We start from the raw sequence: 27,068 nt of genomic DNA on the forward strand, positions 1-27,068 counted from the left end.
ACTTCCTTCTCAAGGGCTAAAAAAACCTCAACTTTCATGCCAATTGAGTGGCTCTGGGGTGCGGGAGGTGGGAACCCTGCTGCAGATATACTGGTCTCTGACACCCCCATATCCGGACCTCAACACCTCTGCTTGCAGTATATCCCACCTCCACTGTCCAGGCCCAGCTGAATCACCAGGTCTGTCCCCAACCTGATGGGAATAATTTACCTGCAAGATCACAGCAAGAACTGCCACAGATCCGAAATTTGCAAAAGATTGGTCCTTTACACTTTGGAACTCCCTGCTTATTGATATCAGACAAGAAACTTTGCCATGCTCTTTTCAGTGCTTCACAAACGATTCTCGTTTAGACAAGGCTACCCAAGGGATGCGGAACGCCGATATGTTTTAATCCGGATTCCAGTTTGCTGCCGATTTCATCACTTGAATGTTTTAAAGAGTTGTTTTGACTGATCGTTTCATTCACTCGGTAAACCCAAAGTGGCCACCCAGTCAGATGGACGGGGTACAAATAATAAAATTATCAAAATTATTTTTAGCTCATTGTTGTTTTCCAGCACAATCAAGTGGAGTAATATATTTTATGAAATAAGTAAATAATCTGTCGGCCGATGCAATCCGAGCCCATGTAACAGCTCTCCCGGTCCCCTGGGTTGGGTTCGGGGGGCAGTTCAGCAAAAGCCCCCCCCAAAAAAATTAGCAGACACAAGGTGAAGTTTGACACATCTTTAATTAAATTCTGACACATAATGCACATGAACGCAATGCCCCACGCCCTGGGGGAAGACGCTTGTGGGGTGGGGAGTTTAATGTATTTTTAAAAAATACCCATCCTTTAAAAAAACACTCACACACAGAGAAGGAACTTGAGGAATTATTTAAAAAAATAAAACAAATAAAACCAAGAGCTAAGGATATAGACCCAGATGTTGATATCCCATTTCCCTCAGTTAGTGGCAATGGTGGAGGAGCAAGGAAGGGTATTTTAGTAAAATTCACCCTCTTCTAAGCTGCTGCTACTGCCCTCCAGTGTTCTGGATTCCAATCCAACCAACCCCCAGCCAGCACAGCTGACTGGAGGCTGATGGGAGTTGTAGGCCAAAGCATTTGGACGGCACCTGCTTGGTTAAGGCTGCTGTAACTGACCGGGGGGGGGAGAGGGGAGATGGCACATAGCTAAGACCAGCTTATAGGTTTGGGGGAGCCCTCAAGGCAGGGAAATGGTGGGGCTGGTGGTGGAGAGAAGACAGAGGCGTGCAGAGAGAAGACAGAGATATGCAGAGCGAAGACAGTTATATACAGAGCGAAGACAGACACAATCCGCTTCCGCTTTGAGAAATGCAGGGTTGATGTTTGAAGCCGCCAACCCGCAGAGGAGAATTGGGTTGGGGGTAGGGGGGGAAGGAGGGAGGGAGGCAGCCAGGGCAGGACAGAAAAGTGGGGCAGCAGGAGAAAAAGTTAGGGAGAGTTAGGGGCTTGAGATGCACTGCTGCTGCCCCCAAGACACACAGCAGCGTTTATATGGCCAAAGGAAAAGAGGGCTGAAATGAACGTCAAGAAATTCCTAGAACAGAAGGGTTGGAAAGGCCCCAACGGGTTGTCTATCGCAACCACCTGCAACTCCGTGATAAAGGCAGCAGGAAGTGGGGTGCAAAATGTGAGCGGTTGAGGAGGCGGAAACCCATAGAGAAAACCAACAAGGAGACGGGGGGGGGGAGGCAGAAGCCATCAGCAGTCCGTGGTGATCTTGGAGGAGAGCTCCTGGATCCGCCGAGCACTGCAGCTCTTGCAAAGGATGTGGCCGTCCAGCGGGTAGCAGCCTCGGCCTTCGCCCTCGGAGGAGAGGAGCAGCCCACACTCCTGGCAGGGGAGAGAGAAGAGAATTGGTGGCCGGTATCCGTCCGTCTCGAGAGACAACGGAGTGCGCCTCCAGGGGGAAAGTCAAACCTCTGCATCAGCAGCACTGAAGTGACCCCCCCCCCGCAGGCGCAAGTGTGTCTGGGGGTCCTGGGCTGCCCAGATGACCAGACCCCCCTCTCGGCCTCGCAGGTGTGGCCCAAAGGAAAGCATGGATTTGAGACCCATCAGCTCCTCTCACCTGGTTTAGCCGGCCGGTCAAAGCCGTTTCCCGGTATTGTGGCCGCCGTCGCACGCTGAAGCTTCTAGAAGCCCCAGGTGAGTGCGGAGTGCAGGTGGGGACCAAAAGGGAACAAACTACCCAAGAAGGAACACAGGTGTCCCCCAACCAGAGGTCCTCCTCCTCCTCCTCTCCAACAGAGCATAATGTTAACCTGCGGAACACCCTCCCACAAGAGACAGGGATGGCCACTAACCTGGATGGCCTCAGAAGAGGACTGGCAAAGAGACCGGGAGCCCGGCCAAAGTGGTCTCACCTCGCATTTGTAGCAGCCTATGTGAAAACTGCGGTCCAGGGCGACAATTCGCACGGTCTCCTCCTTTCCCGGCTCTGGCATGATGGCATTACCACAAACTGAGCACCGGGGGGCAAACTTCCTGCCGGGGGGGGGGTAGGGAGAAGACAAGGATTAAGGCGTTCAGAAGCGAATTTTCTCCCGCTTTTAGCTCAGATCTGCTAGAAGAGAGAGAATATCCACACGTCGTCAAACCTGCGGAACTCCCTGCCACAGGAGACGCCCACCAACCTGGACGGGTTCAAAAGAGGACAAGACAAACTCCGGGAAGATAGGGCAATTTGCAGGATTTAAAAGCTGCATTTCGAATGGATGTAAAACTTTGTGGACTTTAGGGATAATTGTGGGCGAATCAGAAGTACCATCTGCTCCGAACCCCAAAGCATGCTGGGAGGAGAGCGCCACGGGTGCCCACGAACCCCCCTCCCCCTTCTAAGAAAGTTCCATTTAGCAGAAACTTGGGGGGGGGGAGATTTACCGGTGGAAGTCTTCGATGCAGTGAATTTGGCTGGTGGCATCGACCGTGAACGGGACGCCATCAAGGCAGCGATGGCAAACCACGCAGGTGAAGCACTGGGGGTGGTAAGCTTTCCCCATCGCGCGCAGGATCCGGTCCATGATGGGTTTGGAGCACATAGAACATTTTTCCAGGGTTACCTGGCGAGCGGAGGGAAAGAGAGAAAGGGGCTTCAACCTACAGACTGTGCATAATAATAATAATAATAATAATAATAATAATAATAATAATAATAATTTATTATTTATACCCCGCCCATCTGGCTGGGTTCCCCCAGCCACTCACTCTGGGCACCTTCCAGCAAAGTATTAAAATACAGTGGTACCTCGGATGAAGTACTTAATTCATTCCGGAGGTCTGTTCTTAACCTGAAACCATTCTTAACCTGAAGCACCACTTTAGCTAATGGGGCCTCCTGCTGCTGCCACGCTGCCGGGGCACGATTTCTGTTCTCATCCTGAAGCAAAGTTCTTAACCTGAAGCACTATTTCTGGGTTAGCAGAGTCTGTAACCTGAAGCGTATGTAACCCAAGGAACCACTGTATTAAAATACAGTGGTCTGTTAAACATTAAAAGCTTCCCTAAACAGGGCTGCCTTCAGATGTTTTCTAAAAGTCTGGTAGTTGTTCTTCTCTTTGACATCTGCTGGGAGGGCGTTCCACAGGGCGGGCGCCACCACCGAGAAGGCCCTCTGCCTGGTTCCCTGCAACCTCACTTTTCGCAGTGAGGGAACTGCGAGAAGGCCCTTGGAGCTGGACCTCAGTGTCCGGGCAGAATGATGGGGGTGGAGACGCTCCTTCAGGTCTACTGGGCCATTTAGGGCTTTCAAGGTCAGCACCAACACCTTGAATTGTGCTTGGAAACGTCCTGGGAGCCAATGTAGGTGTTTCAGGACCGGTGTTATGTGGTCCCAGCAGCCGCTCCCAGTCCCCAGTCTGGCTGCCGCATTCTGGATTAGTTGCAGTTTCCGGGTCACCTTCAAAGGCAGCCCCACGTAGAGCGCATGGCAGTAGTCCAAGCGGGAGATAACCAGAGCATGCGCCACTCTGGTGAGACTGCACCCGCCCACCTGCCAGGCCCCCTAACCCCCCTGTCCCACTCACGATGTAGCAGGATTCGCAGAAGGAGCGCCGGTCGATGGCGTAGAACGGCTGCCCACGCAGGCGGCATCGGCAGGTGGCGCAGGTGAAACACTCCACATGGAAGACCTGGTCCATGGCCACGCAGCCCGTCCCGTCGCCAACCACGTTCTCCCCGCAGCGGGCGCAGCGGCCTGTCAGGGAGGAAGGAGGCGTTCGGAGGCCTTTTCCGGGGTCACCCGCTCTCCCAAAATGCCCCTGGCAGCAACTCTCTACAACCCTGCCTGACGTTGGGCAAGGGAAGCGTTCCCCAGGTCCCGCCTGCAGATAGACTGCCCCTTGCCGTGGAGGCTCCACCGGCAGCCGAGACGGACACAGCTGCAGACCGGACCGCCCCCCTCCCCTCTCGGCCTCTGCGGACCCCGGTTTTGAAGCCATGCCACCGAGTGGTTGTCGTCTCTTGGGGTGCCAAACTCGGCCGCAGGCTTAAGAAAACCTCACCGAAATACTCGCCCGACGGAGGGTTGTTCATGTCATACACCAGCTTCTTCGTCAGCCGGTCCAGCTCCTCTTCCGGACGGCTGGGGGGAACCTGGTGGGTCGAGATGGAGGGCAGAGAGAAAGAACCATGGAGAAAATGGTCTTGGGCAATGGTACCTGCTCACCTCTAAACCTTGGTTTATTACCCCTCTTAAGGCTCCCAAACTATTTGAATTCCTTAACTTCTTCTGCTCATAGAAATGCCTTTGTAAAGGCAAGATTCAACACCTTCCCATCGAACGTGCTGAGAAATAGATTCTCCAATGGACAGATATCGCTCTTATGTGATTGTAATTGTGGGGCACCGGAATCGTTGCATCACATAATTCTTGACTGTGCTTTTCACTCATCGGCCAGGAGCAAGTTTCTTGCTCAATATCTAAAGGGAATTGCCGATGGTACGAATGAAGCCAAACTGAGATATCTATTAAATGATGATGACCCCCTAAGATCACTCATAGTTGCCAGATTCTTGACCAGCGTTCTATCCCTAAAGAAGAGAAACAGACTCCTGTGCGGCTCGGATAATCCCTTTAAACTATGATCTATGTTTTAGGTTGTAATTAGGTGATATCACCATTGATGTCTTCTATTAATTTATGAGCAGAGGGCGATGTTTATGTTACAAATTTATTGTAATGTATGATGTTGGTCTTTTGTTTTTATTTTGCTTTGGTTCTTGTCTGTTGTTGTAAGTTTTGGCGGTTTTAAATTTGGAGGTTTAAGTACATTATGTTGGTACGGGAAACTGTCGTGTGATGGGCCAATGGCCGTAATAAAGATCAATACAATACAATAACCATGAGCCATAAATAGCCCTCTCCTCCTCCGTGAATCTGCCTAATCCTCTTTTAAAGCCAACCAGGTTGGTGCCCATTCCTGTGGCAGGGAGTTCCGCCGTCTAACTATGCCCACCACGAAGGAGGACCGCCTTCTATCTGCCCCGAATAGCCCAACATCCAGCTTCGCTGGTTCCCCACAAGTCCTAGAGCTATGAGAGAGAAGGAGGGAACTTTCCCGCTTCCTCCAGGGTACGGTTACTTTTATAAACCTCTTAATGTGTCTCTTTGGTCCAAACTAAAAAAATTGCAAACGCTGCAGCCCTTTCTCCCTAGGGGGGTCGATCCCTCCCCTTGATCCATCCGGCTCTGCCCTTTGCGGAACCTTTCCCAGCTCAACAGTACTGCAGAATCGTAGAGTGAGAAGGGGCCCCCAAAGGTCATCCAGCCCAACCCGCCTGCAACACGGGAATCGCAGCTAAAGAATTGCTAACGGGGGGGCCATCCAGCCTCTGCTGGAGAACGTCCAATAAAGATAGATAGATAATGATGATTATTATTTATTAAACTATATACTGCACTTCATCCAAAGAACCCCAGGGCAGTTCAGACATGGACAGATAACAACAACAACAACAACAACAACAACAACAACTATAATAATAACAATAACAATAATAATATTAAAAATAATTTTATTTATATCCTGCCCTCCCCAGCCAAGACCAGGCTCAGGGTGGCTAACACCCGATATAAAAACAAATTGATTGAAATACAACTTAAAAACAAGATAAAAATACAACATTAAAACATTAAAATACAGCCTCATTTCAATGGAAACTAAAATAAAAAAGTTTTTTTGGGGACGAAAAAGTCAAGTCTTCACCAAGGCTAACGAAATAATTAAATTAAATTAATAGCAAATAATTATTAATTAAAAGAACCAAAGAACCCCAGGGCTGTTAAAATACAGACTGATCATTTTTTATTATTATTATTATTATTATTATTATTATTATTATTATTTCTTAAATTTGCATACTGCCCTCCATCCAAAGACCCCCAGGGCAGTTCAGATATAGATAATAATAATAATAATAATAATAATAATAATAATAGATTAAATTTGTATACTGCCCTTCAACCAAAGAACCCTAGGGCAGTTCACACATAGACAGATTATTATTATTATTATTATTATTATTATTATTATTATTATTAACTGTCCTTCATCCAAAGACCCCCAGGGCAGTTCAGATTCAGACAGGTAGATAATGATTGTTTATTAAATTTGCATGCCCCACCTTCCTCTGAAGTTCCCCAGGGCGGTTCAGAAACGGAAGCTTCTTGTTCCTCTAAACATTGACCACAAAAACATTTCCCACCCTCTGCAATACCCCCTCTCCCCACTTGACGGGAAAACAAAACAAAACCTGCCGGAATCTCTCGTGACTCGAACACAGGACCCCCCATACAAATGCCCCTCGCCCGCCTCCCCCCAGGGCTCTCCTCTTACCTGGTGCTGAAACCTCAGTCCTCCACCCGCTGCTGGCATCTGCGAAGCCACCGCCATCTCCTCCTTGCCCGGTTTCGCCAACCCGGGGTGGTACTGCCCCACTGGCGCTCCGACCTTGCCAGGGCCCGGGTAGAACTCTCCTTCGGCCATCCGCCGGCCGTACGACGGCGGCTCCGGGTACCAGGGCTCGGCGTCATGGCCCCGGGGCCGGCCGCCCACCTCTGAGGCGTACTGAGGGGGCGGTTTCGCCCGGTAGCCCAGCCGGGGGGACGGTGGGCCGTACGCCTGCTCCGCCCGGCGCTGGGGCTGGTTGTACCCGGTGACCGGCTGCGCCACCTTGACCTGGACGTTGAAGGGCGGGCCGGCGGACGAGGAAGCCGTGGCGTACGAGGCGGGCATGGGCTGAGGGTACGGTTTGGCGGCCACGCCCGGCCGGTGGTAGCCAGCGGTGTAGGGGTCCCCGGAGACGGTGGCACCGACGTACGGGGCAGGGGCCGGCTGCCCGCCGTAAGCGGCGCTCTTGGCATAGGCGTCAAACCCCGGAGGCTTGGCGGGGGCGGAGAAGGTTCCGGAAGGGCCCGGTTTGTAGGCAGAGGCGGGCTTGGCGATGCCAGCCTGAGGGAGGCTGTGGGAGAAGGGAGCGGGCTCCAAATTCTGTGGGGGAAAGAAGGAACACGGCTCAGGGACCGGGACAAAACTGGTGAACGATACCAGCGAGGGGTGTGCCATCACCAAATAAGTGTGAAACCTCTATCGTACCGCTGCTCCTATTCTTTTTTTTTTAAAGGGAATAAAAGCTTTTTAGCATTTCTTAAATTCACTCTGTAAAAAATCTGACACACATAAAACCAGTGAGAGATAAGGAATGGAAAGAAACACCGAAAGAAACTTTACAGTACAAATTTAAATCCATACAATTTAAATTGGCTTAATCTTAAATGGAGGCAGTGAGAGATTTTACTTTCTTGGGCTCCATGATCACTGCAGATGGTGACAGCAGACACGAAATTAAAAGACGCCTGCTTCTTGGGAGAAAAGCGATGACAAACCTAGACAGCATCTCAAAAAGCAGAGACATCACCTTGCCAACAAAGGTCCCTATAGTAAAAGTTCTCGTTTCCCCAGTAGTGATGTATGGAAGTGAGAGCTGGACCATAAAGAAGGCTGATGGCCGAAGAATGGATGCTTTTGAATTCTGGTGCTGGAGGAGACTCTTGAGTCCCATGGACTGCAAGAAGATCAAACCTCTCCATTCGGAAGGAAATCAGCCCTGAGTGCTCACTGGAAGGACAGATCCTGAAGCTGAGGCTCCAAGACTGTGGCCACCTCATGAGAAGAGAAGACTCCCTGGAAAAGACCCTGATGTTGGGGAAGATGGAGGGCCCAAGGAGAAGGGGATGATGGAGGACGAGATGGTGGGACAGTGTTCTCAAAGCTACCAGCATGAGTTTGACCAAACTGCGGGAGGCAGTGGAAGACAGGAGGGCCTGGCGTGCTCTGGTCCATGAGGTCACGAAGAGGCGGACACGACTAAACGACTCAACAACAATCTTAATCCAATGAGACTGAAGACGAGTCACTTGAGGTCCTGGACAAGGTAGTAAAACACTCTGAGACCTTCTGGATCCTTGGACTGATTTACATCAATAAGAGAACCAAAAGAGATGTGTTCATCACCAACTACAATTTCAAGCTCCTGCCGGCCAACTCTGTTAGGAGGCAGCCGTGATGCATCATCTTCTTTCATGATTTCACTGTCATTGATTATCTTCTTTAGCTCTTCCATCACACTTTTGTGTACATAGGCTTCTTTTCTGATCATGACATCGCTTTTATAATTGCTGTTGTTTGCATATCTCAGTTTCCCGTCAGGGCGGAACTCGAACTCTAGGCCGAACTTCCCCTTGTGCCCAACATAACGCAGATAGAAGTCACTTGCCATGGCCGCATATGCCACACTGGCCCGCAGAGACACCCGCTGCCTCTATTATATTTTTTACCCTAATGCCCCTGTATCTCAACAACGACAGCCTTATGAGGTTCTGTCAAATTCCATGGCCGAGTCGAGATCTGAACCCGGCTCTCTAGCAGCCAGACGGCAAACTTGATTTCTGCTTTTTAAAAAAACGCTTTGGGAGAAATTGGCAGCGGCGACGAGTCCTTGAACTTGTTACAAGTCTTCCGACGCCGGTAGCCGTGCTACAGGTAAACCCGGCTCTGAATCTCAGGGTTGCGAGTTCGAGACCCACGTTGGACAAAAGATTCCCGCCTCACAGGGGGCTGGACTGGATGACCCTCGTGGTTCCCTGCCAACCCCACGATTCTGCGAGGGTGGGTAGGCACAGGGGGTCGGTATCGCCTCTGACCACCCCCACCCCGGATTCCCGGACGGTGTCTCTCACCTGCCTTTCGCCGCGGCGCTGCCGGGCGCTCTCCAAATCGGCCAGCATGCTGGTGAGGGAGTCTATCTGGATGTCGATGCTGGAGGGGCGGGGAGGACCTTGCTCAAGAGGCGCCCCCTGTTGGCAGAAAGAGAAGGGTAGCGAGGGGCAGGTGGGATGCCCCCTTCTGGAAAAATCCGGGGCTTCGGAGGTGGGGTGGTCTCTCGGCGCCGATCAGCCAATGGGCAGCGAGAGATACCACTCTGAAGCCTGGGAGACCCCCCTAACCCCCCCAAATCCCACCTGCTGTCGATTTAATAATAATAATAATAATAATAATAATAATAATAATAATAATAATAATATTTTATTTATAGCCCGCCCTCCCCAGCAGAAGCCGGGCTCAGAGTGGCTAACAACAGTAAAAGTAACACAGTTTACATAAAATCACAATCAATTAATTAAAATACATTCTAAAATCAATTCATTCTAGAATCAAATTCATGGCAACCATTGGGTTAGAGCTCTATGAGGATTACAGAAGGAGAGAGGGGGTCAGGCTGTGCCTTGGCCAAAGGCCTGGCGGAACAGCTCCGTCTTGCAGGCCCTGCGGAAAGATGTCGAGTCCCGCAGGGCCCTGGTCTCTTGGGACAGAGCGTTCCACCAAGTCGGGGCCAGTGCTGAGAAGGCCCTGGCCCTAGTTGAGACCAATCTAACCACCTTGCGACCCGGGACCCCCAAAATGTTGTCGTTTGTGGACCTCTCTGCGGGGCATACTAGGAGAGGCGGTCCCATAGGTATGTGGGTCCTAGATCGCATAGGGCTTTAAAGGTGAAAACCAGCACCTTAAATCTGACCCTGTACTCCACCGGGAGCCAGTGCAGTTGGCAAAGCACCGGGTGAATGTGATCTCGCAACCAGGACCCCGTAAGGAGTCTCGCTGCGGCATTCTGCACCCGCTGGAGTTTCTGGTTCAGCTTCAAGGGCAGCCCCACGTAGAGCGAGTTACAATAATCAAGCCTGAAGGTGACCGTCGCGTGGATCACAGTGGCTAGGTCAGGGCGAGAGAGGTGAGGGACCAACTGCTTAATATGGCGGAGATGGAAAAATGCCGCCTTTGTTATAGCTGCAATCTGCACCTCCATGGAAAGGGAGGCATCGAAGATTACACCCAAACTCTTAACGGACGGTGCTGGCACTAATTGCACCCCCGAAAGAGATGGGAGCATAGCTGTCAACTTACAGATTTGAAAATAAGGGGCCAGCAGCCTCGAAAATAAGGGATCAGCAGCCAAAATAAGGGATTTTCCAGGCACAGGTATGTTCAACTTCTGAGCCAAAGGCAGAAAGCCCAGCCAGCAGCCAAACGAAGCCTCAAGCGGTGGTTCCCACAGCGCAGCAACCCAGCAAAGGGGACGCAGCAAGGAAAACCACCGTCCCCTCTCCGCTGGGAAGCGCTGAGCAAAGGCGAGTCCCCAGGCAACGCGGCCGATTTGATCGGCACAAGGCACGCAAGCTCCACCCCCCAGTCGTTCTTAGACTCCTTATTGGGTGAGCAACGCAGCCAAGCAACACAGCTGGAGCCTCCCTCCTCCCTGGCCGGCAGGGAGGGAGGGAGAGGAGCTGCTTCCTTTGAAACCCGGGAAATTTAAGGGACATCATCAATAAGGGACAGCAGCGGGACACGGCGCTGGGATAAGGGACTGTCCCGCCAAATAAGAGACGGTTGACAGCTATGGATGGGAGTTGCCCCCCCCCCAATCTCATATCGTCCAGACCCAGCCAAGAATCTTTTAAACCAAGGATGGTGAACCTATGCTGGACTCTCACCTGAGCGTAGCCAGGGGTCAAACACCTTTCTCCCTTTCTGTGAGGCAGAAACGGCGGCCAAGTCAAAAAACAACACTGCATTTTTCCGCTTATAAGACTATATTTTCCTGCAGTTTTTTAAAGTTGAAAATTGCGGGGTTGTCTTATAAACGGAATGTTGCAATTCTTTATTTCTTTATTTTGGGCTCAAAAAATACCGGTCGTCTTATAGATGTGGGCGGAAAAATACGGTAATTTTATAAGTCGTGTGTTCTTGTTTCTCAGTTTGATCCTTTACCCGGGCTTTGTATGTTTTGTGGTATTTTATGCACCGCGACTTATTTTTACTGATTGTAGCTTACCGGTAGTAATTTTTATTGTAACGGATAAGTGTAAACTGTTTAATTATTATTTGCTGATATTTACGGTTTACTGTTATATTCTAGTGGATTGTTGAATATTGCTTTATTTTGCATCCGTTGTTTATTTTAAACAACTATCCGCGGGTGGCGCTGTGGGTTAAACCTCAGTGCCTAGGACTTGCCGATCGTATGGTCGGCGGTTCGAATCCCCGCGGCGGGGTGAGCTCCCGTCGTTCGGTCCCAGTTCCTGCCCACCTAGCAGTTCGAAAGCACCCTTAAGTGCAAGTAGATAAATAGGTACCGCTTTATAGCGGGAAGGTAAACGGCGTTTCCGTGTGCTGCGCTGGTGCTGGCTCGCCAGAGCAGCGATGTCACACTGGCCACGTGACCCGGAAGTGTCTGCGGACGCCGCCGGCTCCCGGCCTCTAGAGGGAGATGAGTGCACAACCCTAGAGTCTGTCAAGACTGGCCCATACCGGCAGGGGTACCTTTACTTTTATCCGACTTTTAGAAGACACCTGACGGCAGCCCTGTTTAGGGAAGTTTTTAATGTTTGATGTTTTATCGTGTTTTTAATATTCGGTTGGGAGCCACCCAGAGTGCTTGGGGGAACCCAGCCAGATGGGCGGGGTATAAATTATAAATTATTATTAATACTAATATTATTAAAGTTATTGTGACTTTTTGGTATCGGGTCAGATTAGGTGTGTGGTCTTTGCTGTCTATTTTGCTGTTTCTACACCTTGCAATCACCTTGCGGAGAGTAATATAGAAAGGCAGTATACAAATTAAAATTGAAATGAAATTAAAACACCCATCTATTTAAAAGCAGGCCTTGCCAGACTTGTTAGATTTACTGCTCGGTTTTGCTATTTATTGATATTTAACTGAATGTTTCATTAGTAGTTTCTCTAGTTTCTTGCCAACGTGTTCCTTCGTCATTTTGGGTTCCTTTCCCCCCCAATTATCTTACTTGTGTTTTACGTAAACCGCTTGGGGTTTTTTTTGTATACGAAGCGATAGATATACAGCTATTATTCCTGCACAGTTTCTGTGCACACCACAAGCAGATTCCACAGCGACGGCTGACACACCTTTACCTGCCGCTCACCTGACAGCAGGGCTGGGGCATATGGGTTAAACAGACTCCGCTGTCGTGGGGCATTTATTTATCTATAAAACTGTTTATGTACTGCCACATCCTAAAGATATATACTTCAAAGCAGCTTGTGGCAATAAAAGAATAAAGCCATGCGATAAAAACCATTAAAAAAACCCCAGCCGCCCAGAGTGGCTGGGGAAACCCAGCCGGATGGGCGGGGTATAAATAATAAATAATAATAATAATAATAATAATTATTATTATTATTATTATTATTATTATTAAATTGGGTTTAAAACACACATCAGTTAAGCCTTGCGGGAGGATGTGTTCCTAAACGCCTGCACAGGCCTGGAGGAATAGAAGCATTTTTGGCCGGCATTTAAAAGAAGGTGCCCACTGAATCTCCAGTGGCAGAGAGTCCCACAGGACCAGGCCAATGACACAAAGAGCTTGGGTTATCGTTGTTGTCAAACGAGCCTCGCCAACTCATCCCGCAGATGATGCCAGGGACTGAGCTGGGATGTAAGGGAGCAGACAAAATATGGCCTTTAACTGAGTGGGTTGCGGCTTTCCACAGCCAGAGCTGCACCATGTGGATTTCTGCCTGGCAAACAAAAATTGGTCAAGGGACTCAGGAGTGCTGGCCCCTTTGCAGTACACTGGTACCTTGGTTGTCAAACGCCTTGGTGGGTCTCAAATGCTGAAAACCCAGAAGTGTTCCAGTTTCCGAATGTTTTTCGAAAGCCGAACATCCGATGTGGCTGTCGGCTATTGTTTCTGGGGCCCCTGCACCAATCAGAAGCTGTGCCCTGGTTTTCAAACATTTCAGAAGTCAAACAGACTTCTAGAACGGATTAAGTTTGGCGCTTTTGTTTTTGCTCTTTATTTTGTGTTTTTGTTTTTGAGGCTTTTTCGGTTAATTTCTTTTTTTGTGACTGTGTGGAACCAAGTTCAGCTAGTGACTGATTGACTGACACTTGCCCATGCACAAATAACATTTGCGCATGTGCACAAGCTATTTCCGGTGCTCCTCCGACCCGGAAGTGGGCAGCCGTGCAGCGCCGGTAAGAGCATGCGGTGGCAGCAGACGTCACCGCGGGCCGGATAAACGAGTCCCTCAGGCCTTATCTGGCCCGCGGACTTTAGTTTGGGGACCCCTGATCTAGAGCCAAGCACCAAAGAAATCATAACAGTGACCGTCAGGCTGGTCCTCGGATCTCACGAGAAATTTGGTTCCAGTGAAATGGGGTTCCAGGCATTCGTGAATCCCAAAACCTGGTGTCACTGTGTAAACCGAACTGCAAGCCCAGCTTACCTGCAAGGGGTACCCAGGAGGAGAAGCGCTGCCCCAGGAACCTCCAGATCCTCTCTCGCCTGCGGAAGAATAATGATGGTCACCCGTGGGGTCGTGAACATGGGGCAGAGGGCCTGGAGAAAAAGATTTTGGGAACAGGGGGTGGGAGGAAAGAAGAAACCAAGAGGGAGGTTTATTATTTTCCATCTATTAAATAAAACTTACACACCCTTGAGACACGGGTGACGCTGTGGTCTAAACCACAGAGCCTAGGTTTTGCCGATCAGAAGGTTGGTGGTTTGAATCCCTGCAACGGGGTGAGCTCCCATTGCTCGGTCCCTGCTCCTGCCAACCTAGCAGTTTGAAAGCACGTCACAGTGCAAGTAGATAAATAGGAAGGTAAACGGCGTTTCCGTGCGCTGCTCTGGTTCGCCAGAAGCAGCTCAGTCATGCTGGCCACATGACCCGGAAGCTGTATGCCGGCTCCCTTGGCCAGGAAAGCGAGATGAGCGCCGCAACCCCAGAGTCGGCCACGACTAGACCTAATGGTCAGGGGTCCCTTTACCTTTACTTTACACACCCCTTAGGGATGCAGGTGGCGCTGTGGTCTAAACCACAGAGCCTAGGACTTGCCGACCAGAAGGTCGGCGGTTCGAATCCCCGTGACGGGGTGAGCTCTCGTTGCTCGGTCCCTGCTCCTGCCAACCTAGCAGTTCGAAAGCACGTCAAAGTGCAAGTAGATAAACAGGTACCGCTCCAGCGGGAAGGTAAACGGCGTTTCCGTGCGCTGCTCTGGTTCACCAGAAGCGGCTCAGTCATGCTGACCACATGACCTGGAAGCTGTATGCCAGCTCCCTCGGCCATTAAAGCGAGATGAGCGCCGCAACCCCAGAGTCGTCCGCAACTGGACCTAATGGTCAGGAGTACCTTTACCTTACGCACCCCTTGACTGCATAAGAGAAGGAACGCCTCAAAGAGGTTTCGGAAAATACACAATTTATTATTACACAAATACACAAATTATTATTTTTCATCTATTAAATAAAACTTACGCACCCCTTGACCGCATAAGAGAAGCAACGCCTCAAAGAGGTTTCGGAAAATACACAATTTATTATTACCCAAATTATTATTTTTCATCCATTAAATAAAACTTACGCACCCCTTGACTGCATAAGAGAAGCGACAGCTCAAAGAAGTTTGGGGAAAGATTTGCGGTTTGCAACGACAGTTTAAAAGCACGCAAAAAAAGGCCCAGAAAGTTGAAGATTCACAAGCGTTTGGGTCGGCTTGTCCGAACGTGAATTTTTTTTTAGAGGTGCCAGAAGGAAGACAGCGGAGGCAACTGCTTGTTATCAAGAGGCAGGGAGTTCCAAAGGTTCAGTAGGAATAAGAATTTTTCCAGCCTCCAGCCAGTTAGGATCTGCTCGAAGCCGACGGGACTGACACCCCCTTGCTTCTTAGAACCCTTCCCCCCCAGGTAATCCTGAAATCCTGAAAATTTTTTATTCATTTTATAACACAAATAAACAATACAAACAGAAAAATAAACAATACAAACAAATTCTTATCTTGTCCTTATTTTTTCTAAACATTGTTAGGTGAGCTTCCCCAAGTCCCCCCTATCTGATTTTCATTTTACCTCATCTTTAGCAGATTACATATATCATAATTTCTAACCATTTTTTTAAAAAAATCCCGCTTACTTCAACCATAAAAATCTTCGCATTTTAACACTTACAAATAATACTATTTTAAAATGCACTATCTTCTACTTCTAACCCTACAGCCTATACCCTCTTCCAAAGCTAGTCTAAGATTTAAATATGGTAATCCTGGAATTGCAGAGTTGTTAGGGACACCCCAAAGGTCATCCATCCCAACCCGCAGCCATGCAAAGAATTCCTTGGCGTTCTCCGCCGCCACCTTACCTGGCACGGGGGGTAGGTACTGCGTTGGCACGCTCATCGTCCCGTTGGCCTCCCGAGAACCATAGGTGGGTTGGGGGGCACCGGGAGAAGAAGCAAAACTCTTCTGGGGCTTGAAGGCGGCCGGAGCAGAAACTGTGACCCCAGCCTGTCCCGGGATCCCCACCTGTTTCGGGGGAAGCCAGGTGGGGCCAGACATCACGTGGGGGGCTAGGAAAAACAAAAAGAGAGATTTTGTATTTTATTTTAAGAAATCTGGGCCTCTGAAGTTGCCACAGAGAGCTTTTTCTTTTCTCGTTTTTTAAATTTAGTTTTAAATACAGTGGTAGCTCGGGTTAAGTACTTAATTCGTTCCGGAGGTCCGTTCTTAACCTGAAACTGTTCTTAACCTGAAGCACCACTTTAGCTGCTGCCGGGCCGCCGGAGAACAATTTCTGTTCTCATCCTGAAGCAAAGTTCTTAACCCGAGGTACTATTTCTGGGTTAGCGGAGTCTGTAACCTAAAGTGGATGTAACCCGAGGTAGCACTGTAATAATACAGTGGTGCCTCGCAAGACGAAATAAATCCGTTCCGCGAGTTTTTTCGTCCTGCGATTTTTTCGTCTTGCGAAGCACGGTTTCGGAAAAGTTTTGGAAAAGCTTCAAAAATCACCAAAGTCTTCAAAAACCTCAAAAAAGGCTACCACACCGCGTGCTATGAGTTGCTCCTCGAAGTCAAGTCGCAACTGTATTAACGGTGTTAAGAAAAAGGAAACAAACTTGCAAGACGTTTCCGTCTTGCGAAGCAAGCCCATAGGGAAAATCGTCTTGCGAAGCAACTCACAAAACCAAAAACCCTTTCGTCTTGTGAGTTTTCCGTCTTGCGAGGCATTCGTCTTGCGAGGTACCACTGTAATAATAATAATAATAATAATAATAAATTATTTATACCCCACCCATCTGGCTGGGTTTCTCCAGCCACTCTGGGCGGCTTCCAACAGAACAATAAAATACAATAACCTATTAAACATTAAAAGCTTCCCTAAACAGGGCTGCCTTCAGATGTCTTCTAAAAGTCTGGTAGTTGTTTTTCTCTTTGACATCTGCTGGGAGGGTGTTCCACAGGGCGGGGGCCACCACCGAGAAGGCCCTCTGCCTGGTTCCCTGTAACCTCACTTCTTGCAGGGAGGGAACCGCCAGAAGGCCCTCGGCGCTGGACCTCAGTGCCCAGGCAGAACGATGGGGGTGGAGACGCTCCTTCAGGTCTACTGGGCCTTTGAGCCTGTTTAGGACTTTAAAGGTCAGCACCAACACTTTGAATTGTGCTTTGAAACGTCCTGGGAGCCAGTGTAGGTCTTTCAAGACCGGTGTTATGTGGTCCTGGCGGCCACTCCCAGTCACCAGTCTGGCTGCTGCATTCTGGATCAGTTGTAGTTTCTGGGTCACCTTCAAAGGTAGCCCCACGCAGAGCGCATTGCAGTAGTCCAAGCGGGAGATAACTAGAGCATGCGCCACTCTGGTGAGACAGTCTGCGAGCAGGGAGGGTCTCATCCTGCGTACCAGATGGAGCCGGTAAACAGCTGCCCATATTTTAATTTACAATCATACCACAGCTCATCCGAAGTTACAAGATCCCCACGGATCTCTAGACTCCCCACCCCCCAGGGTCCAATGGTTAAACCTTTTCTACTGCATCTTTTTTAAAAATAATCCAGATTTTTTATAACTCCATTGCGTCTGTATTTTTCGCTCCATAAGACACACACACATTTCCCCTTACTTTTTAGGAGGGGGAAAGTGTGTCTTATGGAGCGAAAAATACGGTAACCTTCTCCTAGTTTGTGCCCTCCAGGTGGTTCAGACCCATCCGAGGCTACCTGGAGGGCACCTGGTTGGGGAATGGTGGCTTCAACCTCCGATGTTCAGAAAATCCACAGCTTCTTAAGAACACACACCAAAAAACCGAGGCCAACTGCGAAAAGCTGGTGGTGCCGTAGTTGGGGTGCCAGACCAATGAATCTCTCTCCCCCTCTTTCATTTTTCCTTTCTCCTCCTATGACGAGGCTGCATTTTAATGTTTTAAAGTTGTATTTTAATCTTGTTTTTTAAGTTGTATTCATTCAACTTGTTTTTATTATTGGTTGTTAGGCGGCCTGAGCCCGGCCTTGGCTGGGGAGGGCGAGGTATATATAAAATTTATTATTATTATGATTATTATTGTGTGTGTGGCCTCGGGGGCCGGTCCCTGCCTCTCAGCCTGGCCCCCGCCTCCCTCACAGGGCTTTTGTGAGGATGGAAGAAGGGGGGAAACTCCCTCAGTTTCTCCAAAGAAAAAAGATGGCCTGTGGATGTAATAAGGAGAATCATCGATGACTTCAAGGTTTCAGTAAAAAAATAAAATATAAATCCTATTTCACTGGGGAAGTTTAGAGGAGGAGCTTCTGGAGCAACCAAGTTGGGATATAAATAATAAAATTGTGATTATTCCTTCTGCAAATGCCATCCAAAAAGGACTTCAGAAAGGAGGTTTTGGGGGTGTGGAAGGAAGGGAAACACTTGCTATAATTGCACAAATGTGGGGTCTAGAAGCACCCTCAAGCCACGCCACAGAGTGGGCTAGCAGATTTTAAAGGGGGTCATAGGAGCGAACCCCCTTTTTTTGGTCAAAGCCAAATCTGGCTTCCCCCCAGCCCTTCCCCAAATCGCCCAGCTTCTCAGCCCCCCCCCTAAAACCATGTCAGGATCTGCTCCAAAGCCACACCCAGACCCCTCTGGAAGGCAGTTATGGGTCGGGCCCCATAGGCCTGGTTTTTAAGGCACTATGCACATGATCAAGGGGTTTTTCCGAGCCGGGCCCCCCAGCTCAGGACGAGGCCTACGGCTGCACCCCCCTCCTTGAAAGAACCCTGGCGTCCGGGCCCCCAAACCCTCCGACCCACCCAAAATCCCCAAGGCTGCTGCTGCCGCCCCACAACTCTGGGCAAGCAAGGAGGAACCCAGGCGTCCGAGCTCTCCGTCTCCAAAGGGGCTCTCTGTCGCCCCCAAAGTGGGAGCGGGGAGCCCCCTATTAGCCCCCCCCATGCACAGGGGGGTGGGGGGGTGGAGGAAGAGGGGGTCCTGGGGGGACAGCCAACTTTCACCCTAGAGAATATATGGGGAGGAAAGGGAAAGAGGGCAAGGGACGCGCCCAGCTCGAAACAGGGGGCCGATTTCCCCACCCCCAAAATTGCATCAGGCTTGAATGCAATGGGTGGGGTGGCGGGGGGGGTGTCTCCTGCAACCTCCCCCCCCCAGGGGGCTCACCTGATCCCAGGATCTGGCAGCTTGTGGGGTCGATCTTCCTTGCGCCCCAGCTCGATCGCCTCCCGGGCCGCGCGCAACTTTCTTGCAAACTTTCTTCCGTCCCGCAGAAAACTTTCCTTCCCTTTCTCTCCCCCCCCCCTCCGCCTCCCACGCAACTCTTTTTTTTTCTTAATGGACCCCCCCGGGTGACGTCACCGCATTCCAGAGCGTCACGTGGAGCCTGGGAATTCCTGCCACTTCCGGTGGGAGGAGGGCGAGGGGTGGGGGTCTGGGAGGGGGCGGGGCGGAGGGTCCCCTCCACCCCCCCAATTGGCTCCCTCGGACTCCTGGGTTCCTCTTGGAAGAGGAGGTCTTCCTCTGTAGGGTTTTTTTTAAGAGTAAAGGGCTGGGGGGGGGCTCCCCTGGGGGGCAAGGGTGGGGGTGGGGAAGGGGCAGGACGCCTGGGTCCTCAAGGGAAGGATTGCGCCTCTAGGTGGGTCCTCTGGGAGGAAGTGTGTCAGGAATTTTTTTGGGGTGGGGGGTGGGGAGAATCCTGAGTCCTCTTAAAAAAAGGGGTCTGTCTCTAGTGGGGCGCCAGCTCAAGGGGCGGAGCAGGACTCCTGGGTCCTTCTTGCTTCATTTCAGTATGGTCAGTGTGGTTTGAATTTTGCCTTTAGTTTAAAAGTTAAAAGTTTCTTAAAACCATCATAAAAGTGGTTTTGTCCTGGTGGGTACCAGCAGGGCAGGACTCCTGGGTCCTCTTGGGCAGGGGGGAGGGGCACGTGTGCCTCTAAGTAAGGTACAAGAAGGTGGGGGAGGGGAGCAGGACTCCTGGGTTCCCCTGGGAAAGGGGTGCGTGCGCCTCCAGGTCCCGGACGCCTGGGTTCCCTTCCCCAGGAAAGAAGAGCTGGTGGGAAGCCAGGATTCCTGACCTTGCTTCGGAGGGCAGTTGGGCCTAGTCGGCGGAGCAGGCCTAGGCACCCAGGCTTGGGAAAGGAGGGGGGCTGGCGCTTTTTCTCGTTCCCAGCTCCCACCCCCCACCCCACCTCGCCTAGGGAGCTGTGATGCAGAGTTGCGTGTCTGAGACAGGGACTGGGTGTGCCAGGCTCCCAGTCGGTTGGCGGGGTCTATATGTCCTGGCACGCCTGGCAGGGGAGCGGATCCTATCCTGCCTCTGCCGCTGTGCTGTCTGCCTTCGGCAGTGAGGAATCTGCAGTCAGAGCTCTTGCGCCAGCCTTCCAGGCGCACTCGGACTACAAATCCCATCGGCGGAGGGGTGGGCTGGATGGCCTTTGGGTGCCACCTCCTTAAGAAGGTGTGGGATTTCGCGGCTGTCGCAAGGTGGGGGGGTCCGAGCTCACCCTTCCCCAGCTGAGGACCCTCCAGGTGGCCTGGACTACGGCTCCCATCAGGGAAGGCCGGTGTGGCGCAGCGGTTAAAGTGCTGGACTAATAATAATAATCATAATAATAATACATTTTTATTTATACCCCGCCCTCCCCAGCCAGAGCCTGGCTCAGGGCGGCTAACACCAAATATGAATAATAATAATAATAATAATAATAATAATAATAATAATAATAATAATTTATTATTTATACCCCGCCCATCTGGCTGGGCTTCCCCAGCCACTCTGGGCGGCTTCCAGAAAATATTAAAATACTGTGATACATCAAACAATAAGACGTAATTGGGGAAAAAACTAAAACAAACAAACAATTAAAATATGGCTTAAAACTCCCGGCTGAACCCACCTTGCAGGACTCTTTTGAGTATTAAATGAGAACCACATGCGGCATTGTTTAGTTCCGTGGAGGAAAATGGTGGGGTTGCAATGCAATGCAATACCATTAAGTGCAATCAAATTAAATTAAATAATTAAATTAAATGGTTGTAACTAAACTAGAATCCCAAAACTGTTCGGTGATTCTAATGAGCGTTGTGTAAATATGACCTGCTACCCTGAATTGAGAGTCGACGCTTTCCCCTATTTCATTTTTCGCCTTGAGGGGCGATGTGTGGGGTCCCCATTAACTTTAGAACAACAACCCTGTGAGGTAGGTCAGGCTGCCTGATATATTTCATGGCAGAGTCGAGACCTGAACCCGGATCCTTGGTGGTTTTGTTTTCGTTTGCCGTGGATGAAATTGGCGGCGGCGTCTCATTCCTACAGCATAGGTGGCGCATTGGGTCAGTGCGCCAGAAGGTTGGTGATTTGAGCCCACCCAGGGGTGACTGGAGGGCAGGATTCCATGCATCGAAGTGGGTTGGACTAGATGACCCTTGGGGTCCCTTCCCAGGGGCTGATGGGAGTTGTAGTCCAAAACATCTGGACGGCACCAGGTTGGGGAAAGAGTGTCTTAGCTAGCCAAGGAAGGGCCCCAGAACCTCTTTTCTGCTTCTAACGCCAGAACTAAGCATTTAGACGCCAGAACTAAGTATAAAGAAACCAGGGCATGTGCAGAGTGCAAAAGACCCTAGGAATTTCTGGTGGTAAGAGCCGTTTGATAGAAGAATGGACTCCCTGATGATGAGCTCTCCTTCCTTGGGGGCTTTTCTTTTGTTATATATAATATATTTTTTATTCTTTTTCCATAACAAATTATACATCCAAAACATCTTTTTTACATCCAAATTCCTCCTTATTGACTTCCCTCCTCCCGCCTGAAAAACCTTCCTGGTACTTACTTTCTCCACATTTCTTAAATTTAAATTACACCACCATATTATTAATTATTTTTTTACAATCTAACAATATTCCTACCTTTTCACAGAGCTTCCTTAAAACTTACAAACGTTATCTGATTATCACTTAATTTTTGCATATATTCAATAAATTTCATCCAATCTTCTGTAAATCTTTGATCACATCGGTTCCGGATCCTTCCTGTTAGTCTATCGAGTTCCGCATAATCCATCATTTTCATTCTCCATTCTTCAATAGTAGGTAACTCTTCTTGTTTCCACTTCTGGGTCATCAAAGTTCTTGCTGCTGACACGGCATATAAAAATATCTTCCTATCTTTCTTATCTATCTCATCACCCTTCCTTGGAGGTTTTTCAAGGCCTCCTGCCAGGGATTTTTTAAGCTCCGATTCCTGCCTTGCAGCGGGGCTGGACTGGATGACCGCTGGGTGCCCCCTCCCAATTTGCAAGCCTACGATTCACGTTCATATATACGCCTGAAGGTGATCAGGAGAGGCTTCCGAGGAAGGAGGCGGGGATTTGACCTGCCGAGCGAGCTCACATATGCCCCCCCCCAAAGGGAAATGGACGTGAATCACTGTCTCGTTCGCCCTGGCATGCTCCCAGCCTTATAGGGCCCTCTTTATCAATCTTGGCCGCCGCTCAAACACTTCAATAGAGAGCCGGAAAGAGCAAATATTGCCCCAGCTCTGTGTGTGGGATGAGTCGGGGAGGGAACGGTGGGATGGTGCAGTGGTTAGAGCGCAGGTCAGTCCTTTCTGTCAGGCCAAATAAGCCTTGGAGGGGGGGTGAGGGGTGGAGAGAAGGCTATCCGGCAAAGAAAGGGTGGTTCTCCAGCCGGCTGCCACATTGGCACTCTGGCGGTCTGGACCGAGGCCTGTCCACAATCTTCTTTCGCCCGAGGCAAGCAAGCGTCTATTTTTAAGGCTGGGCACACCCCTCCTGCTGACCGCTGCAGCGTTCTGTGAAATCCGAAATCTAAATATAATACGAATCTGCAGAAGCATCTCAAAGTCCTTTTGCTATTTCGGACCTGGGAACTTCCTCCAACAGTTCACAAAGTCTCCCCAAACTACCCAGCTGCCCCCAGGACCTCGATTCTGCCTTCGCAGGTTTTCCAGACACCCCACCCACAGGTGGGACACGGGTGGCGCTGTGGGTTAAACCACAGAGCCTAGGACTTGCCGATCAGAAGGTTGGCAGTTCGAATCCCCGCGACGGGGTGAGCTCCCGTTGCACGGTCCCTGCTCCTGCCAACCTAGCAGTTCGAAAGCAGGTCAAAGTGCAAGCAGATAAATGGGTACCGCTCCGGCGGGAAGGTAAACGGCGTTTCCGTGCGCTGCTCTGGTTCGCCAGAAGCGGCTTAGTCATGCTGGCCACATGACCCGGAAGCTGTACGCCGGCTCCCTTGGCCAGTAAAGCGAGATGAGCGCCGCAACCCGAGTCGGCCACGACTGGACCTAATGGTCCTTTACCTTTACCTTTACCTAGGTTTTCCAGACACCCCACCCATAGCACCACCCAAAAGCTTCCCATTTATTTCATCTCAGCCCTGCGAAGTAGATGAGGCTGAGAGAAGCAGGGACTGGCCCTAATGCCAATCAGCCTCATAGGTCGAGAGGGGGAATTCGAACCCGACTCCAGTGCTCTAACCACTGCGACACACTGGCTCTCGATAGAGGGCCGTTTATTTGCTCATTTCGTTTAGATCCGAACGAGCGGAAAGGGGGTGTGCATGGCTTTCTTCCCTCGTCCTGATATCCTCGTGTGGTAGGCCTGCTGAGAGATGGCAGCCAAGGCAGAATTCGAACCCAGGTCCCAGGCCAGCCCTCTACCATGGGTAGGCAAACTTAGGTCCGGGGGCTGGATCTGGCTCAATCGCCTTCTAAATCCAGCCCGCGGATGGTCCGGCAATCAGCGTGTTTTTCCATGAGTCCTTTTATTTAAAATGCATCTCTGGGTTATTTGTGGGGCATAGGAATTCGTTCATTTTTTATTTTATTTTTCAACATATAGTCTGCCCCCCACAAGGTCTGAGGGACAGTGGGCCGGCCCCCTACTGGAAAAGTTTGCTGAACCCCTTCTTACCGCTACACCGCGCTGACTCTCTTGTGGGGGAGAAAGAATGAAAGAGAGCTTCAAAAGTGGATGGCATTGGGAAGAAATCCTGCGCTGCAAAAGGCAAGGTTTGGAAGAGAACTTTAAAGGGTGCCTCTGGAACCGTGCAGAATTCGCACTCGTCTCAAGCCACCTCTGGGATCCAGCATGCCCATTTCAGTATGGCCAAGTCTCTCCAGCGGCGTGTTTTCCCGACACAATGTAGGAGGAAGACCAAGTGTGAGGATAACTCAGTCCGTGGCAGATGGCAGGGCCTTATTTGTGTTGGCACCCCAGTTGTAGAATTCACTTCTCTCTGGAGTAATACTTGTTGATGACAAGTTTTCAGCAGATAGACCATGGTGAGCACATGGTTAAACTGGTAGGTGAACTAGGTGAAGCACATCTGGAAGGTAAACTATGGTTAGCAAATAGTTCAGCTGTGGAACTCCCTGCCACAAGGAGGCAGTGATGACCAGCTTGGATGGCTTTACTGTACAAATTCATGGCAGAGGAGAGGGCTATTGCTGGCTGCTGGCCAGGACGGCTAGCTCAAGGAAGACCTGTCTGCCACAATAAATAGTTACCCCATTTTCCGTGACCTATATTGGGATTTCCAACCGACTAATGTCCAACAGAGGTCTTATACTTCCAGACAGCTGGCTGTTCACATTGCAATCACTGAATGCTCTTCTGTATAGAACTGTAACAATATCCTCTCACCTAGAAAGCTAGTCTGTCAGGAACGAGGGTGAAACCGAGTCCGCTCCCTGACACTGCAGCGGGTTGAGCTAGAGGACCTTTTGGTGTCCCCATCAAACTGTGGTTCTGTGATTTTATAACAGGCCAGTTTTCAGCGCATGAGAACCACCCTCCTGCTATATAACAGTCCAGACAGGGGTCAGCAAACTTTTTCAGCTGGGGGCCGGTCCACTGTCCCTCAGACTTTGTGGGGGGCCAGACTATATTTTGAAAAATGAAAAATGAACGAATTCCTATGCCCCACAAATAACCCAGAGATGTATTTTAAATAAAAGGACACATTCTACTCACCCTGATTCCTGGACCGTCTGCAGGCCAGATTTAGAAGGTGATTGGGCCGGATCCGGCCCCCGGGCCTTAGTTTGCCTACCCATGGTCCATGCTATCTCACCCACTGTTTGGAAGAACTGGAACACAAGAAGAGCAGAGGTTACAAGGAAGGAAGGGTGTTTGGGCTGGGTGTCCATCAATATGCGGATGATACCCAGCTCTACCTCTCTTTCAGATCAGAACCAGTGAAGGCGGTGAAGGTCCTGTGTGAGTGCCTGGAGGCGGTTGGAGGATGGATGGCGGCTAATGGATTGAGGTTGAATCCTGACAAGACAGAAGTACTGTTTTGGGGGACAGGGGGCAGGCAGGTGTGGGGGACTCCCTGGTCCTGAATGGGGCAACTGTGCCCCCGAAGGACCAGGTGCGCAGCCTGGGAGTCATTCTGGACTCACCGCTGTCCATGGAGGCACAGGTCAGTTCTATGTCCAGGGCAGCTGTTTACCAGCTCCATCTGGTACGCAGGATGAGACCTTCCCTGCCCGCAGACTGTCTCACCAGAGTGGTGCATGCTCTGGTTATCTCTTGCTTGGACTACTGCAATGCACTCTGCGTGGGGCTACCTTTTAAGGTGACCCGGAAACTACAACTAATCCAGAATGCGGCAGCTAGACTGGTGACTGGGAGCGGCTGCCGAGACCATATAACACCAGTCCAGAAAGACCTACATTTGCTCCCAGTACGTTTCCGAGCACAATTCAAAGTGTTGGGGCTGACCTTGAAAGACCTAAATGGCCTCAAAGGAGTGTCTCTACCCCCATCGTTCTGCCCGGACTCTGAGGTCCAGCTCCCAGGGCCTTCTGGCGGTTCCCTCACTGCGAGAAGCCAAGTTACAGGGAACCAGGCAGAGGGCCTTCTCGGTGGTGGCGCCCTCCCTGTGGAACAGCCTCCCACCAGATGTCAAAGAGAACAATAAGTTTTAGAAGACATGTGAAGGCAGCCCTGTTTAGTGAAGCTTTTAATGTTTGATGCATTACTGTATTTTAATATTTTGTTGGAAGCCGCCCAGAGTGGCTGGGGAGGCCCAGCCGGATGGGCGGGGTATAAATGGTAAATAATAATAATAATAATAATAATAATAATTATTATTATTATTATTATTATTCCCGCCCATACACAGTGCTCCCACCGCCTTCATTGAGCAAGTAGTGCAGACTGCTCCACATAATCACCCCGGGTAACTGAGATTGATGGTTCAGGAATTCGAAGGCAAGAGGTTAGGAGTCCACGCGAGGGAGACACCTGCTGTCCAATATCTTGTAGTAAAGGAGAGACGCAGGATGAGGCCAGCTCCTCTGTTTGAGCCTGGCATCAGAGGAAGCAAGCCTCCGGGTTTTGCAAAAACGACTGGGGCAGGCGCCAGAAAAAAACTCTGCCCTCCTGTGGAGACAGCGCATAGCCATGGCCTGGCTAGTAGCCGTCTAGATTGGTGGCCATCGCTGCTTCTTGTGGCGGGGAGTTCCGCAGATTAACTCTGCGCCGCGCGAAGAAGTCCTCTTTTCCCCGCTGTCCCAAATCTTCCAACACTCACTGGAGTTAGGAGAGAAGGGGAAATCGACTTTTTCTCCGTCCACAATCTCCATGCAGCGCCCCTTTCCATTCCCACCTGCGTTGAGTTGGGGGGGGGAGAGAGAAATGCCCTCGGCACATGCTCAGAGGCACTCTGCCTCTGTTGCGGCTTTGGATATTCCTCGGCTGGGGGAACTGGGGACCCCCCTCCCCGCACTCTTCCCGCCGTCCTTTGGCTCCGTTTGAACGCGGGACCAAAAACTCAGGAAAAGCTGGGGGGGGCAGGAAGAGGGGAGGAAATGGCCTCATGCAAACAGGTGCTTCCTCTCTCCGGCCTTCGCCCACCCCCCAAACAAAAAAAGAACAAAACCTTACAAACCCCTCCGACGCGCGCCCTCTGCTTGCGAGAAATCTCACAATGTAAGGAAGCGTGAAACAAAGTCTAGAAAAAGCCTTAGGGGTTGGGGAGGGGGCTTTGAAGCAGGGACCCCCCCCCAACCCACCCAGTGCGTTTGGCAAGATATCAAGATTTGGGGAACTGGAAGAAGGCAGCCAGGAATTTTTTGCGGGGGTCTTGCTTAAATCTTTGGGGTACGGCTAAGACGCGGAGCAGTTTCCTGAGTTGTAAGCGCCCCCTCTTTTTCCTGAAAGCGCTATAAAT

The 27,068-nt window shown here is 50.4% G+C and overlaps 2 protein-coding genes across 4 annotated transcripts; both read right to left on the reverse strand.

Annotated features, from left to right (window-relative positions):
* Nucleotides 1-714: 714 nt before the first annotated feature.
* On the reverse strand, nt 715-26,496 carry TRIP6 (thyroid hormone receptor interactor 6). Of its 3 annotated transcripts, none has more exons than XM_053360623.1 (10): nt 26,430-26,496; nt 15,749-15,955; nt 13,839-13,897; nt 9,269-9,385; nt 6,867-7,520; nt 4,533-4,623; nt 4,056-4,225; nt 2,914-3,092; nt 2,397-2,517; nt 715-1,863 (listed from the first exon to the last, which is right to left on the reverse strand). In XM_053360623.1, the coding sequence occupies exons 1-10, from the start codon at nt 26,479-26,481 to the stop codon at nt 1,732-1,734; spliced, it is 1,782 nt and encodes a 593-aa protein (XP_053216598.1). In that variant the 5' UTR covers nt 26,482-26,496; the 3' UTR covers nt 715-1,731. The 3 variants fall into 3 exon arrangements, with proteins under 3 accessions (XP_053216598.1, XP_053216597.1, XP_053216599.1); XM_053360622.1 differs by having other exon boundaries at nt 13,839-13,951; XM_053360624.1 differs by lacking the exon at nt 26,430-26,496 and adding an exon at nt 19,028-19,223 and having other exon boundaries at nt 13,839-13,951.
* LOC128399332 (protein mago nashi homolog) lies at nt 7,532-9,238 on the reverse strand. The gene has a single exon (XM_053360650.1). It carries the CDS (start codon nt 8,806-8,808, stop codon nt 8,443-8,445), a length of 366 nt encoding a protein of 121 aa, XP_053216625.1. The 5' UTR covers nt 8,809-9,238; the 3' UTR covers nt 7,532-8,442.
* Nucleotides 26,497-27,068: the final 572 nt, after the last annotated feature.

The sequence above is a fragment of the Podarcis raffonei genome, chromosome 13, assembly GCF_027172205.1.
Source record: "Podarcis raffonei isolate rPodRaf1 chromosome 13, rPodRaf1.pri, whole genome shotgun sequence".
Classification (NCBI taxonomy): Eukaryota; Metazoa; Chordata; class Lepidosauria; order Squamata; family Lacertidae; genus Podarcis; species Podarcis raffonei.